Here is a 13,657-nt window from a genome sequence, read left to right on the forward strand (position 1 = left end):
ATTTAATTATGGAGAGGTTTTGGAAAGCTTGTGGAAAGGTTAGAGGAAGCAGCTGTCTGCTTGTTGGATGGAAGGCTACTCCACATGCAAGGAGTGCCATAGAAAGTGCCCAGTACATGATGGAGGGCATTTTAAACTGCCCGTTTTTTTTCTATACTTTTTCTAAGCCAAGTAATTTTATCTTAACAGGATGCAAATTCTATTAAAAAAATATTTTATATGAAAAAGGCAGAAATTGAACATGAAATGACGAAGTCAAGCCTTCGAATGAGGTAGGTTAAAAAATATTTAAAGTTCTTGTGCCTTTATTATTTGTCAAAATAGCTAGTGAAATTAGTATAGTGGAAAACAAGATGTTGCATTTCAAGGTGATATTTACAGTTGCTAATATGATTCTGAAGAGAATAGGGTTAAATAACTCTTAATCAGTCCCTTCATTGCAGCTGAAGGGCTTTATTTAAAAAGAAATTTTAAGATTTAACACCACTGTGTACTTTTTTGCCTTGTACAAATATGTATATAAATATTTGTATATCATATTCGTATAATGCATATTATGTATAATACGTGTATATATAGGCAAAACTTGGAGATACTGTGGGTTCATTTCTAGACTACTGCAGTAAAGCGAATATCACACTGAAGTGAGTCACCCAAGTTTTTTGGTTTCCCCATGCATATGAAAGCTATGTTCACACTATACTGTAGTTAAGTATGCAGTAGCATTAGATCTAAAAAAGCTGTGTATATACCTTAATTTAAAAAGACTGTATTGCTTAAAAATGCTGGCCATCATCTGAGCCTTCAGCAAGTTGTAATCTTTTTTGCTGGTGAAGGGTCTTGCTTCTGTTGATGGCTGCTGACTGATCAGGGTGGTAGTTGCTGAAAATTGAGGTGGCTGTGCCAGCTCCTTAAAATAAGACAACAGTGATGTTTCCCACATCAGTTCACTCTTCTTTTCACTAATAATTTGTCTATAGCATGAGATGCTGTTAGATAATGTTTTAACCATAGGAGAACTTCTTTCAAGATTGGAATCAGTCCTGTCAAATCTTGATGCTGCTTTATCAACTAGGTTTATGTAATATTCTCAATCTTTTGTTGCTGTTTCAACAGTCTTCACACCATTTTCACAGGAGTAGATTCCATCTCAGGAAACTACTTTGTTTGCTCATCCATACAAAGTAACTCCTCAATGTTAAAAGTTTTATCATGAGTTTGTAGCAGTTCAGTCATATCTTCAGGCTCTATTTTTAATTCTAGTTTTCTTACTGTTTCTATCCCATCTGCTGTTATTTCCTCCACTGAAGTCTTAAACCCTTCAAAGTAACCCATGAGGGTTGAAATCCATTTCTTCTAGGTTCCTGTTGATGTTCATGTTCTTTCCATGAATCACAAATATTCTTAAAGACATCTAGAATAACAGTCCTCTCCAGAATCCTTTCCAGAAAATTTTCAGTTGAATTTTCCCAGATCCACCAAAGGAATCACTATCCACAGCATCTTTAGCCTTACAAAATGTATTTCTTCAATAATAAGACTTAAAAATTGAAATTTCTCTTCGGTCCATGGGCTGCACAATGGATGTTGTGTCTCTAGGCATGAAAACAACATTAATCTTGTACATCTCTGTCAGAGCTCTTGGGTGACCATGTGCATTTTCAGTGAGCAGTACTGTTTTGAAAATGTTTTTGTCTGAGCAGTAGGTCTCAACATCAGGCTTAAAATATTCAGTAAACCATGTTGTAAACAGATGCGCTGTCTTCCAGGCTTTGTTCCATTTGTTGAGCACAAGCAGAGTCTATTTGTCATAATTCTTAAGGGCCCTAGGATTTTTCAGCATAGTAAAATGAGCACTGGTTTCAGCTTTTAAGTCACCAGCTACATTAGCCCTATCAAGAGAGTCAGCCTGTCCTTTGAAAATTTGAAGCTGGGCACTGACTTCTCCTCTCTAGTTGTGAAAGCCTTGGATTCTTCTTCCATGATAAGTATATTTTATCTACATTGAAAACATACTTGCTGCTGCTTTTTTATCAGCACTGGCTGCTTCACCTTGCACTTTTATTTTATAGAGAAGACTTCTTTCCTTAAACCTCGTGAACCAGTCTCTGCTAGCTTCAGACTTTTATTCCATACCTTAACTCTCTCAGCCTTCATCAAATTGAAGAGAGTTAGGGCCTTGCTCTGGATTATGCATTGGCTTATGGGATTGTTGTGGTTGGTTTGACCTTCTGTCCAGACCACTAACAGTTTCTTCTTACCAGCAATAAGGCTGTCTTACTGTGTTATCATTTCTGTGTTTGCTGGAGTAGTACTTTTAGTTTCCTTCAAGAACTTTTCCTTTGCTTTTGTGACTTGGCTAACTGGTGCAAGAGGCCTAGTTTCTGGCTGATCTCAGCTTTCAACATGGCTTCCTCACTGAGCTTAACCATTTGTAGCTTTTGCTTGAAACTGGAAAAAAAGTACAACTCTTCCTTTCCCTTGAATGCTTAGAGGCCAGTGTAGGGTTATTATTTGACCTACTTTCAGTATTCTTGTGTATGAGAAAATAGGGAGAGTGAGGAGAAAGGAAAAAGATGGGGAAACAGCTGGTTGGTGGAGCAGTCAGAACACACACAACTTTTATTAAGTTCACTGTCTTACATGGGCATGGATCATGGTTCCCCGAAGTATTTACAGTGATAGCATTAGAGATCACCACAACAAGTATAATAATAATGAAAAGGCTTGAAATAATTGCAAGAACTACCAAAACGTGGCACAGAGATGCAAAGTGAGCAAATGCCTTTGGAAAAATGGTGCTCAGACTTGCTTGACTTAGGGTTGCCACAAACCTTTAGTTTGTAAAAGGAAAAAATGCAGTATATGTGATGTTTAATAAAACAAAGCATGATAAAACAAGGTATGCTTATTATACTATTGTGGTATTTGCATCTATATAGTAGGATATATGTATTTTTACTGTAAGAGTATTTAGCCAGATGTCAGGAGATTCTAGCTTATATTGTGCTGGGACTGTGACTTTGAACACGTTTTACTTCTAGGATTCCATTTGCTTCTACCTGAAATGGAAAGATTGAATGGCTGCTTTTGTAACTTTTTTCTGACTTTGACATTTGCTATGTTTCTAGATCTTCTGGTCACTGCACTAACTATAAACTGTCTGGGATTAGACCTGGTTTATTTTTTTTTTGCTCAGAGTCCCAGATTTTGCTCTTCAATTTTTTTAATTCAACAGAAACAAGTTTTTCCATATCAGTAGTTGAAAAATGCCCTTATGCCAACATATTCTAACTTAACATCTGATCATTGGCAACCTCTATAAGCATAATTTTTTAAAATTAATTAATTTATTTTAATTGGAGGCTAATTACTTTACCATATTGTGGTGGTTTTTGCTGTACATCGACATGAATCAGCCATGGGTGTACATGTGTCCCGCCATCCTGAACCCCGCTTCTGCCACTCTCCCTACCCCCTCCCTCTGGGTTGTCCCAGAGCCACCCGCTTTGGGTGCCCTGCTTCATGCATTGAATTTGCACGGGTCATCTATTTTACATATGGTAATATACATGTTTCAGTGCTGTTCTCTCATATCGTCCCACCCTCACCTTCTCCCACATAGTCTAAAAGTCTGTTCTTTACACCTGTGTCTCTTTTGCTGTCTTGCATATAGGGTCGTCATTACTGTCTTTCTAAATTCCATATATATGTGTTAATATGCTGTATTGGTGTTTCCTTTATGGCTTACTTCACTCTGTATAATAGGCTCTAGTTTCATGCACCTCATTAGAACTGACTCAAATGTGTTCTTTTTAATGGCTGAGTAATATTCCATTGTGTATATGTACACAGCTTCCTTACGTATTCGTCTGCCAATGGACATTTAGGTTGCTTCCATATCCTTCCTAGCTGTTGTAAGCAGTGCTGCAGTGAACATTGGGGTACATGTGTCTCTTTCTATTTTGGTTTCCTTGGTGTGTTTGCCCAGCAGTGGGATTGCTGGGTCATATGGCTGTTCTACTTCCAGTTTTTTAAGGAATCTCCACACTGTTCTCCATAGTGACTGTGCTAGTTTGCATTCCCACCAACAGTGTAAGAGGGTTCCCTTTTCTCCACCCTCTCCATCTTTTATTGTTTGTAGCAGAATCCCAGATTTTGGAGCAAAGACTCCTGCATAGTAGAGGCTCGGCAATATTTGAATCTTCCCTCTTCCACTCACTGCCATGCCCTGTGGCATGTGGAATCTTAGTTCCCCCAACCAGAGATGGAACCTTCGCCCCCTGCAGTGGAAACGCTGAGTCAACCATTGGACCGCCAGGGTAGTCCCAGAGTGCATCTTTTTTTAAGAAAGGAAAAAGAAAATGGTTGTTTTCTTTTTGTTTCTCCAGCATTATGATTTCAGCTGTTAGTTTTCTGAGTTTTTTTTAACCTTGTCTCTGGATAGGACTTCATCAAATTTGGCAGCAGCCAGGCTGACAGGTCCTTCGCACAGTAAAGGCAGCCTTGGTGAAGAGAGAAATCCCACTAGCAAGTATTACCGGTGAGAGAGAGTGTCTGAGAGCTGACCCATGTTTATGAGGATAAGCATGCTAGCATTTTCTTGATGACTATCTTGAAGTAATGTCTTTGAGTATAGTTAGCTTATTTTATGGAACTTTGTTTTCAGATATCTTACTTAAAAAGTATAGTAGGCCTGACTTCATGTCTGAGAAATGCGTAAGCAGAAATTGTCAGGTAATGTTTAAAATTACCAGTAAAATGTGTCGTAAAATATTGAAAGAGTTTGTGTTCATATTAGATTTTATTTTCATTGTAAAATATGAGCATCTTTAGAATTAACCAGCAATTATGAATGAATCTTTATTTTTCATAAAAAAAGGAGTAGTGCTCCAAGTAGCCTGCTTTAAGGGCTTTCTATCTCTTTTCTGAAAGAAAAAATTTAGTCTTCTTGGTTAAGACTGATTGTGGGGAATATAAAAAGTACAAAGTAAATTGAGGAGGCAGCTAAACAGAAACTCTTTGATGTGAATGCCTTGTTAACAGTTCCTATTTCCTATAAAGGAACCAAATTATTATATCGTTCCCTGCCTTCTAATTGCTTGTTTTTTTCTTGTAGTAATAAAAGAGCAGTCCAAGGGGGTCGTTTATCAGCAATTACCATGGCACTCCAGTATGGCTCAGAAAGTGAAGAGGACGCTGCTTTAGCTGGTAGGCATTAAGTTGTGACTAGTTAAGTGCCATCGCAGTGCATCCTTCTGCTTAAGGAAAATTGCAGTTATTTTGATCTGGCTGGGAGTTTGTCTGTTTTTGGAGGGCATACTTGTTTTGTTACATTTTGATTGCACTATTTGTTGTCAAACTTATCAAGAACTTATTACTGCTTTATTTTGTGTTAAAGCATGAATCTAAGTAAATACTTGTGCAAAAACAATTGTTTTGATAGCCTTAGCAGATCCTGGTTTCAAACTTATGATGGTAAATAGTGCTAGTTATGCATGCATGCGTGTGTGCTCAGCCGTGTCCAACTGTTTGTGACCCCATGTACTATAACCCATCAGGCTCCTCTGTCCATGGGATTTGCCAGGCAAGAACACTTGATTGCCATTTCCTCCTCCAAGGGATCTTCCCAACCCAGGCATCAAATCTGTCTCCTGCAAATCCTGCATTGCAGGCAGATTCTTTACCACTGAGTCATCGGGAAAGCCCAAAGTACTAGTGACACCATCAGGAAATCCCAGGAAGACATTCACATCACTTTAGATTTCCAGGTCACTGGCTTATATTTTTAGTAGACTATAATGTCTTCTCACTGAGAGCTTATGATTTAAAGATAGCTGTAAATTATGGTAAACTTTATTTAAACAATTGGGCACTAGAAATTCGAGTAAAAGCACACACTTCATAAAAGAGTAATAAAGAATAGCTATAGGGGTATATTTTCTGTCTTCCTCCTAAGTGCGATGTAATATTTTTTTATTTTATGGTATTTTTATATGTAGAGATAAGATTTGTTTTATGAAATTACTCTTGATTCTATAATCAAGTGTGATGCAAAAGATTTTTCTAGCTATATCTTTTATTTTCTACTAAATCTATAGAAATTCATAATTACTGTAGACTACTAAAGTATGGATTTAATTTTTTGATTGTCATCTACAAAATTATATTTTTTTAAACTTAAGTCAGTCCTTATCAAAAATTGAAAGAAACTTTTCTCTTTTCATTAGCTTGCTTTTTTGCCAACTATAGAAGTGACACATTATTTTTAGGTTTCCTTCTAGCGTTTGGTTACTTCATTAACCTTATAGTAGTATAACAAATTGAAGGAAAATCATACCACTTATAAGATTCTTACAAAGCATTTATTGGCTTTTTTCCCCCTAATAAATAGTACTTTTGTCGCAAGAGGATTCTTATTTAGTAACCTCAGGTAGTAAGAAAACAAAGTAGATGCCAACCACATTTGTGTGTTGTAGATCCTTCAGGCTGTTATTCAGAACCTGTTTATCCTTAATTTAGTCAAAGTTTAATATACTTGGTTTTCTTCTTCCTGTTCCTGGAAACAACTTTAGGGGTAGGTACAGTGAAAATAACAAAGGATAACTCATGATCTTGGAGCAACAAGAAAGCTGATGGAAAGAAGACATAAGAATTAAGTGTGGCTTGACATCTTGAGGTGATTTGTTTTAGAGGCAAACCACATTGCATATCCCTGAAGGGTAGGGAAGGAGGTGGAGAAAAGCACCTACTTGCAGTTACTTTAAGAAGAGTAATGAGGTGGACAGTAGGATACAAAAAACAGATAAAACTTCCAGTCTTCTCCCACCAACACAAAATAAGGCAAGAAGGCAAAAAGAAACAGAAAAAATGTGATAAATGGAAACAGAGAAACAATTCCAAAAATTATATCTAAAATAAATGTTAGTGGCCTGAATTTGCCAATTAAGACAGTTCCAGATTGGGTATTTTAAAAATCAAGTTATATACTGCTTAAAAGAGACACATCTTAAATATACAGGAAAAGTGAATGTAAAAGGATGGAACGGCAAAAAGATACACCTGGCAAATCATAACTGGAGGGTAGTTGTGTTGACTTCTGCTAAACTGGACTTTCAAATAATGCATTTCCAAAGATGAAATGGATTTACCTTATCCTGATAAAAAGTTTATTGCACCAAGCAGATAAATCCTAAAAGGGCTCAGAATACATAAAACAAGCAGATAGAACTTCTTGGAGAAAGGGACAACATTGCCTTTAGAGTGGGAGCCTGCTTCTAGATAACACAGCCAAAAAAACCAGTGAAGACAGAGAAGATTTGAATATAATTCCTCGAAAGCTTATTTGTTTCCTATTTCTGCTAAAACAAATTGCCACAAACTTAGTGGCTTGAAACATCACAAGTTTATTCCCTTTATGAGATGAAAGTCAGAAATCTGATAGGTTGTTGGCAGGCTGGTGTCCTTTAGGAGGCTGTAGGGGATACTGGACTTCTTTACATTTTCCAGTTTCTAGAGGTTGTCTGTATTCCTTGGCTCATGGCCCCTTCTTCTGCATTGAGAACACAGCACTTCAATCTCTACAGGTCACCCCATCTCCTCCTTCCTTTGACCTTCTTGCCTGTCTTTCATAAGGATCCTTGTGATTATGTTTAGTGCCCAGAGATTAATCCAGGATAATTTCCCAAACTCAGGATTCCTTTCAATCGTATTTACAGAGTTTCTTTTTCCATTTAAGGTAACATTCACAAGTTCTGTGGATTAGAGCATAGATTTGTGTGGGGGCTTATTATTCAGCCTACCACAACAAGTTGGTTATTAACAGGCAGGTATTCTACAGTTAGAGAATACACGTTTTTCCCTGGTTCACATGGAAGATGTACAAAAATGGATCATGTACTTAGCCATAAAACAAATTTCAACAAGCTTGAAAGATCAGGTATTATATAGGCCATATTTCTGACTGTAATACAGCTGTGATAGCAACTAATAATGAAAAATAAATTTTTTACTTAGGTTTTTTGTTTTTTTTAATAGACCTTTATTTAAAAATCCAATCTGCCAACTTAGTGTTTTCCACCAACTTGGGGAGCAAAAACCTTCACAGGCTTCACAGTCTTTTGTGTACGTGTTTTTTTTTTTAATAAATTTTTTAAAAGGAGTAATTGTAATAGAAATTAAATTACTTAAATTTGAACAGTAACAATAATGAAAATAATACACATCCAAAACAATGGAGGTGCCACTAAAGTGATACTTCAGAAGGAAATTTGTAGTTCTTACTGCTTCTATTCAGAAAGAAAAACTGTTGAAAGTTAATGAACTAACAAGCATCCAAGATAAATAAATAATAAGAAAAACAGAGATGTTAGATAAAAGATGGTAAAACCAAGGACAGGAGGTAATTCTTTAGAAAGGAAATCTCTAATGGGAAGGATCAATGAAGTAAAAAATTTTCCTGTTACAGCTGTTAATAAAATATGTAAATCTATAGCAAGATTGTAAAGAAATAGAAGGCACAAATAAAAAAATATTAGGGGGAAAAGAGAGCATATAGAGCATGTGAAGACAGCATAATGCAAATAAACTTGAATGTTTAGATAAAATTGACAAATTCCTAGAACCTGATAAATGCCTGAAAACTGATTCAAGGATAAAAAGACTGATTAGTCATATCACCATTAAAGACATTAAATTGCTAATTACAGATACTCCTGCATTAAAAACACCAAGCCATACATTCAAGGAACAGAATTATATAATAAACTCCTGCAGTGAATAAAAAAAGAACTCTGCAATTTATTCTTTGAATATGATATAAAACCAAAACCACACAAAATATAACCACACTGTATCTAGCAGTATATGCAATCCGCATAAGCACACTGTATTTAGCAGTATCTGTAATACACAATAACACAGTTGAATTTATTTCAGGAACACTAGGTTAGTTCAGCATAAAAGTTAAAAGTATTATTTACTGTATTAGTAGATTAAAGGAGCAAAACCATGATGTTGGCACAGCATACATTTGATTAAACTACAAGTCTCATTCATGAGAAAAACTGAGCTTACTAGGAATAGAAGAAGACTTTCCTAACCTGATAAATGGCATCTCCACTTTCAGTGGAGAAACATTTGTAGTATTCTTACTGTAAGAAACAAAGTTTAAAATGTTGTTACTTCTTGTTCAAAGTACTAGCCAGCAAGCAGTGATAACAGTGAAGCTGTAAGGATCAGAAGAGTTGAGTTTTCTGTTTAAAAGACTACAGATAAATTACTAGAATTAATAAGAATAATAAAGTGCTAATGTAAATTATTATACAAAAAGACTTCATTTCCAGAATCAACTATAAAAAGAAAATGTAATTTTAAAAAAAGATACAGTTTACAGTAACAGCAAAATATATTCCTAAATTTTAATTCAATAAACATGTGCAAGAGCTTTATGAAAAGATAAGAGGTAGTGGAGTCAGGAAAGACTGCATAGTTTACAATTTCTGTCTGTGCTTCTAGCTCCTTGACTCTTAAATCCAAAACCCTTCTCGACTACTTTACAGGCCAGCTGACCTCGGGCAGGTCATCAACCTCTCATGTCCAGTTTTCTCCTTTGGAAAAGAAATAACAACACCTGTTCTGTATGGTGATGTTAGGATTACCTGAGAATGGTGCTTATCAAGCTGTTAATACGTAACTAAGTACTGAATAAGTGATTATCATACTTGCCTGGGAGACATAGTGATTTTGATTATCCTGATCCATCAAGAAATTAATTTAAATCAGGTCCTTGTACACCATTTGAGAGTTCAGAGAAATGAGTATATTTTGTATTTCTGTGAAAGTGATTGCATGTTTTGGTGTTTCTATGATTAGCTTCTACCTAAAAGTTTTCTCAATAAAGGAAAACATCTTTCCTAAGGGATGCTATAGATGAATCTCTTTGACTTTGCCTCACTTTAAATCAAATTTGTCAATACCAGCCACCAGCTACATTTATGCTAAGCTATATGCTGTCGCTTTAGTTCTGAGATCTGAGAATGACTGTTTGCTCCTTTTCTTGTCCAAGCGCACATAAGCAAGGATCTCTAAAGATGGCAGAGAAACTGTTTTGTAACCTTTTAAAGACAGACAGTTAGGGCTTCCCTTGAGTAAAGATTCTGCCTTGTATAGAGGAGACTTACAGGAGACTTGGAGGAAACGGGAGTTCAATGCCTGGGCTGGGAAGATCCCCTGGAGAAGGAAATGGCACCCCACTTCAGTGTTCTTGCCTGGAAAATTCCCATGGACAGAGGAGCCTGGCAGGCTATGGTCTGTGGGATCACAAGAGTCCTACAGTACTGAGCAACTAAATTACAACAACCAAGGCAGTATAACTTTCACTATGTAACATTCTGTTTCTATGTAACATTTCTCTAAGTAAGCGTACACTCACTGAGCATTACTTACAGAATATTTAATGACGGCTAGAGACTATTCTTTTAAGATAAGTATTCTCAAACATAGATAGCATAGTCTGAAAGTTGTTAAAAGCTTTAAAAAATGTTTTTTTTTAATTCCCCTTATAAATATCTTTTATGTCTTTGTAGCTGCACGATATGAAGAAGGAGAATCGGAAGCAGAGAGCATTACTTCATTTATGGATGTTTCAAATCCTTTTTATCAGCTTTATGACACAGTTAGGAGCTGTCGGAATAATCAAGGGCAGCTAATAGCTGAACCTTTTTTCCATTTGCCTTCAAAGAAAAAATATCCTGATTATTATCAGCAAATTAAAACACCCATATCACTACAACAGATCAGGTAATAATATCATTTACATTACTCAGTATACATCTATTTTCTTGTGATTGAGCCTGTGCATATATCCTTCATTTCTAAAATGGATAAGGATATAAAAATGTTTTTCACATGTCTAGAGTATGCTTAAATATCACACCAATGTAAATATGAGAAATAAGTTTGATTAACTACAAATTGCATTCTTTGTATTACAGTAGTGTCAAGAGACAAATGGAAGGTATCCCAGCTAGTCATTTGTTGTCAGGTTATGGATTATAAAAAAGTCATGCAGCTCAGAATTTAACTGTTCATTTTCTTATAACTGTGCAAAATTTCTCTTCCTATTCCTTTTATTGATATTTTAATCACAACAATTTACCTGCATTTAAAATTTTGTATCTTGGTTTCCCTTTTGAAGTGTCAACTCTTAGGACATCTAGTCTACTTCTTTTCCAAGTTTGCATGCTGAACCAGTCGTGCCCCATAGGAGCTGGACCACCTTCCACTGTGCTTTTCATCAGAGCAGCAGGAAAATCTTGAGCAGTGCTGACCAATAGCCCTTTCTGTGATGATGAAATGTTACTTTATCTGTACTGTCTCTGATAGCCACTCGTCACATGTGACTGTTGAAAACTTGAAATGTGGCATAATGAAACTAGATTTCAAGTTTTACTTTATTTTGCTTTAAACAGACACGTGTGACCACTGTATTGCACAGCGCAATTCTAGGAAGATGTGTTAGCAGAAGGAATATAGTTGAATGTCATCAAAAGCAGAAAAAAAAAGGAAGGGTAGGGAGGAGCTCAACAACATGGCTGCATAGACCATCTTTGTTGCTCTGGGGCTTGTCATCCCCGTGCTTTATTTCCTGTTCTGCCCTTCCCTTCCCACTCCCATCCTTGATTAGTATCAGACTGATAAATATCTGCAGATTTGTTATAGACTGTCATCTATTAATACTAGTTTAGGTTCTCTATTGCTCTCTGTGGGTATTGAGAACATCCAGCACGTTATCCTTGAAGTTAGCATGAACAAGTCCAAGCCTGTAGTTTAAACTCTTGGTGCTAGCCACAGGTGGTGAGAGCTGAGTATGTGCTCAGTGTTTTGTTTTTTTTTTTGCTTCATCCCAGAGAATCAAGTGTTCTATAACATTCTTATCTCTGTAAGCACTACGTGGAATCTATATATGATTTTAGTAAATTTTAAGTAAAACTTTACATATGAAGTGAATGATATATCATTCTAAAAGCAGAGTTTAGAATCTCTACATTAATTCTCTGAAGCTGTACACATAATGTTGTTCTTTACCTAATACTGTTTTTGTGACTTTGATAGATAGCAGACGAGTGCTTCAGTTAAGCTTTAAAAGTCTGTCCTGTCTAAATCCATATAGTGTTAAGGCAGACTGTGATGCCTCACTACCAAGAATATAGGGACTCGTAATAGCCTTAGTGTTAGTAATAGCCTAAATGTCTGAGACAGCTGTTAGAATTCTTAAGGCTTAAAGTAAGTAAAAACCTCAGTATTAAGCCATTGTGATTAGTTACAAATGTTTGTGTTGGAGGAAGAGTAGCAAAAGGACTCTAACATTAATCTGCCTCTCATTTACCATCTAAGACTGCTCTTCAGGGAATTCCCTAGTGGTCCGGTGGTTAGGACTTGGCACTTTCACTCTGGGGCCAGGTTCAATTCATGGTTGGGGAACTAAGGTCTCACAAGCAGCACAGCACAGAACCACCACCACCCCCCCCCAAAAAAGGGACTGCTCTTCATTTCCCTTATGCAACTCCTCTGGAGGTTAATGTTATTATTCTACATGTTCCTTCATGTAGTTGCCAGTGCTCTCTTTTCTTTAACTCTCATCAAGAGGAATGACCTCTTATTTTCTGAAATGTGTAGATCCCCATGACTCTTCATTATGATAGCTTGAAACCTCCCTGATTTTTATTTTTTCCTAGGGGGTGCATATAAGGGCTTCCCTGGTGACTCTGGTCAAAAAATCCATCTATGAATGGAGCAGACAGCAGGTTCCGTCCCTGAGTCGGCAAGATTCCCTGGAGGAGGAAATGGCAATCAGCTCTAGTATTCTTGCCTGGGAAATCCCATGGACAGAGAAGCCTGCTGGGGTTCTCAAGTCCATAGGGTTGCAAAGAGTTGGACACAACTTATCGACTGAACAACAGGGTTTTCATGTAGCCAATACCACGGTTTTCCCCTTAGGAGTTTTGCTAATGTTTGCTTTGTAGTTGACCACCTTGCTAGGTTCTCTGATTGCTTCTTGTAGTGTTTTATTCTTTTGGGTTTTCAGTTAAATTATCATATTGTCTAAATATAGTGGTGCTTTTGCTTCTTCACTTTAAATTTGGAAGTTGTCACTTCCATACCTCTAATCAGTATCACTGGTAAACTACCTTGTAATGTTTGTCAAGATTTTTGCACTGAACTTTCAGGAAGGGTGTTTCTGCATATTCAGAATGGAAAGTTCTAGCCCTGTGTTTGTCTTTCACAGAACAAAGCTAAAAAACCAAGAATATGAAACTTTAGATCATTTGGAGTGTGATCTGAATTTAATGTTTGAAAATGCCAAACGCTATAATGTTCCCAACTCGGCCATCTACAAGCGAGTTCTAAAACTGCAGCAAGTCATGCAGGTATAATTTCTTGGTTTTGCTAAGTTGTTGTATGTATAATTGAGTGTGTTAAGATATGTGATTTTCCTCCAGCAATGTCATATCATTCATTTTAGCCATAGTACTACTGAAATTTTTTTTTTTAATTTTTTTTAAGAGCTTTCAGGACTATGCAGAGTAGAAATAATAGTTTAGACTGGGTTAGCTTTGTGAGTGGAAGAAACAGGGATTTGTCCCTGGGGAGTGAT

At 36.5% G+C, this 13,657-nt stretch overlaps 1 protein-coding gene across 35 annotated transcripts in view; it reads left to right on the plus strand.

Moving 5' to 3' along the window:
* The window catches only part of PBRM1 (polybromo 1), a 103,023-nt gene that overhangs the window by 27,059 nt on the left and 62,307 nt on the right, over nucleotides 1-13,657 (plus strand). For 27 of the 35 annotated variants that reach the window (XM_070455950.1, XM_070455940.1, XM_070455954.1 and 24 more), the window contains 5 exons: nucleotides 190-272; nucleotides 4,448-4,543; nucleotides 5,120-5,211; nucleotides 10,587-10,800; nucleotides 13,289-13,430. In XM_070455950.1, coding sequence (XP_070312051.1) covers nucleotides 190-272; nucleotides 4,448-4,543; nucleotides 5,120-5,211; nucleotides 10,587-10,800; nucleotides 13,289-13,430 — 627 coding nt within the window. The remainder of the gene's footprint in view (nucleotides 1-189; nucleotides 273-4,447; nucleotides 4,544-5,119; nucleotides 5,212-10,586; nucleotides 10,801-13,288; nucleotides 13,431-13,657) is intronic. The other 8 variants (XM_070455951.1, XM_070455952.1, XM_070455962.1 and 5 more) reach the window with 2 other exon arrangements.

This window comes from Odocoileus virginianus, chromosome 26 (genome assembly GCF_023699985.2).
Source record: "Odocoileus virginianus isolate 20LAN1187 ecotype Illinois chromosome 26, Ovbor_1.2, whole genome shotgun sequence".
Taxonomy (NCBI): Eukaryota; Metazoa; Chordata; class Mammalia; order Artiodactyla; family Cervidae; genus Odocoileus; species Odocoileus virginianus.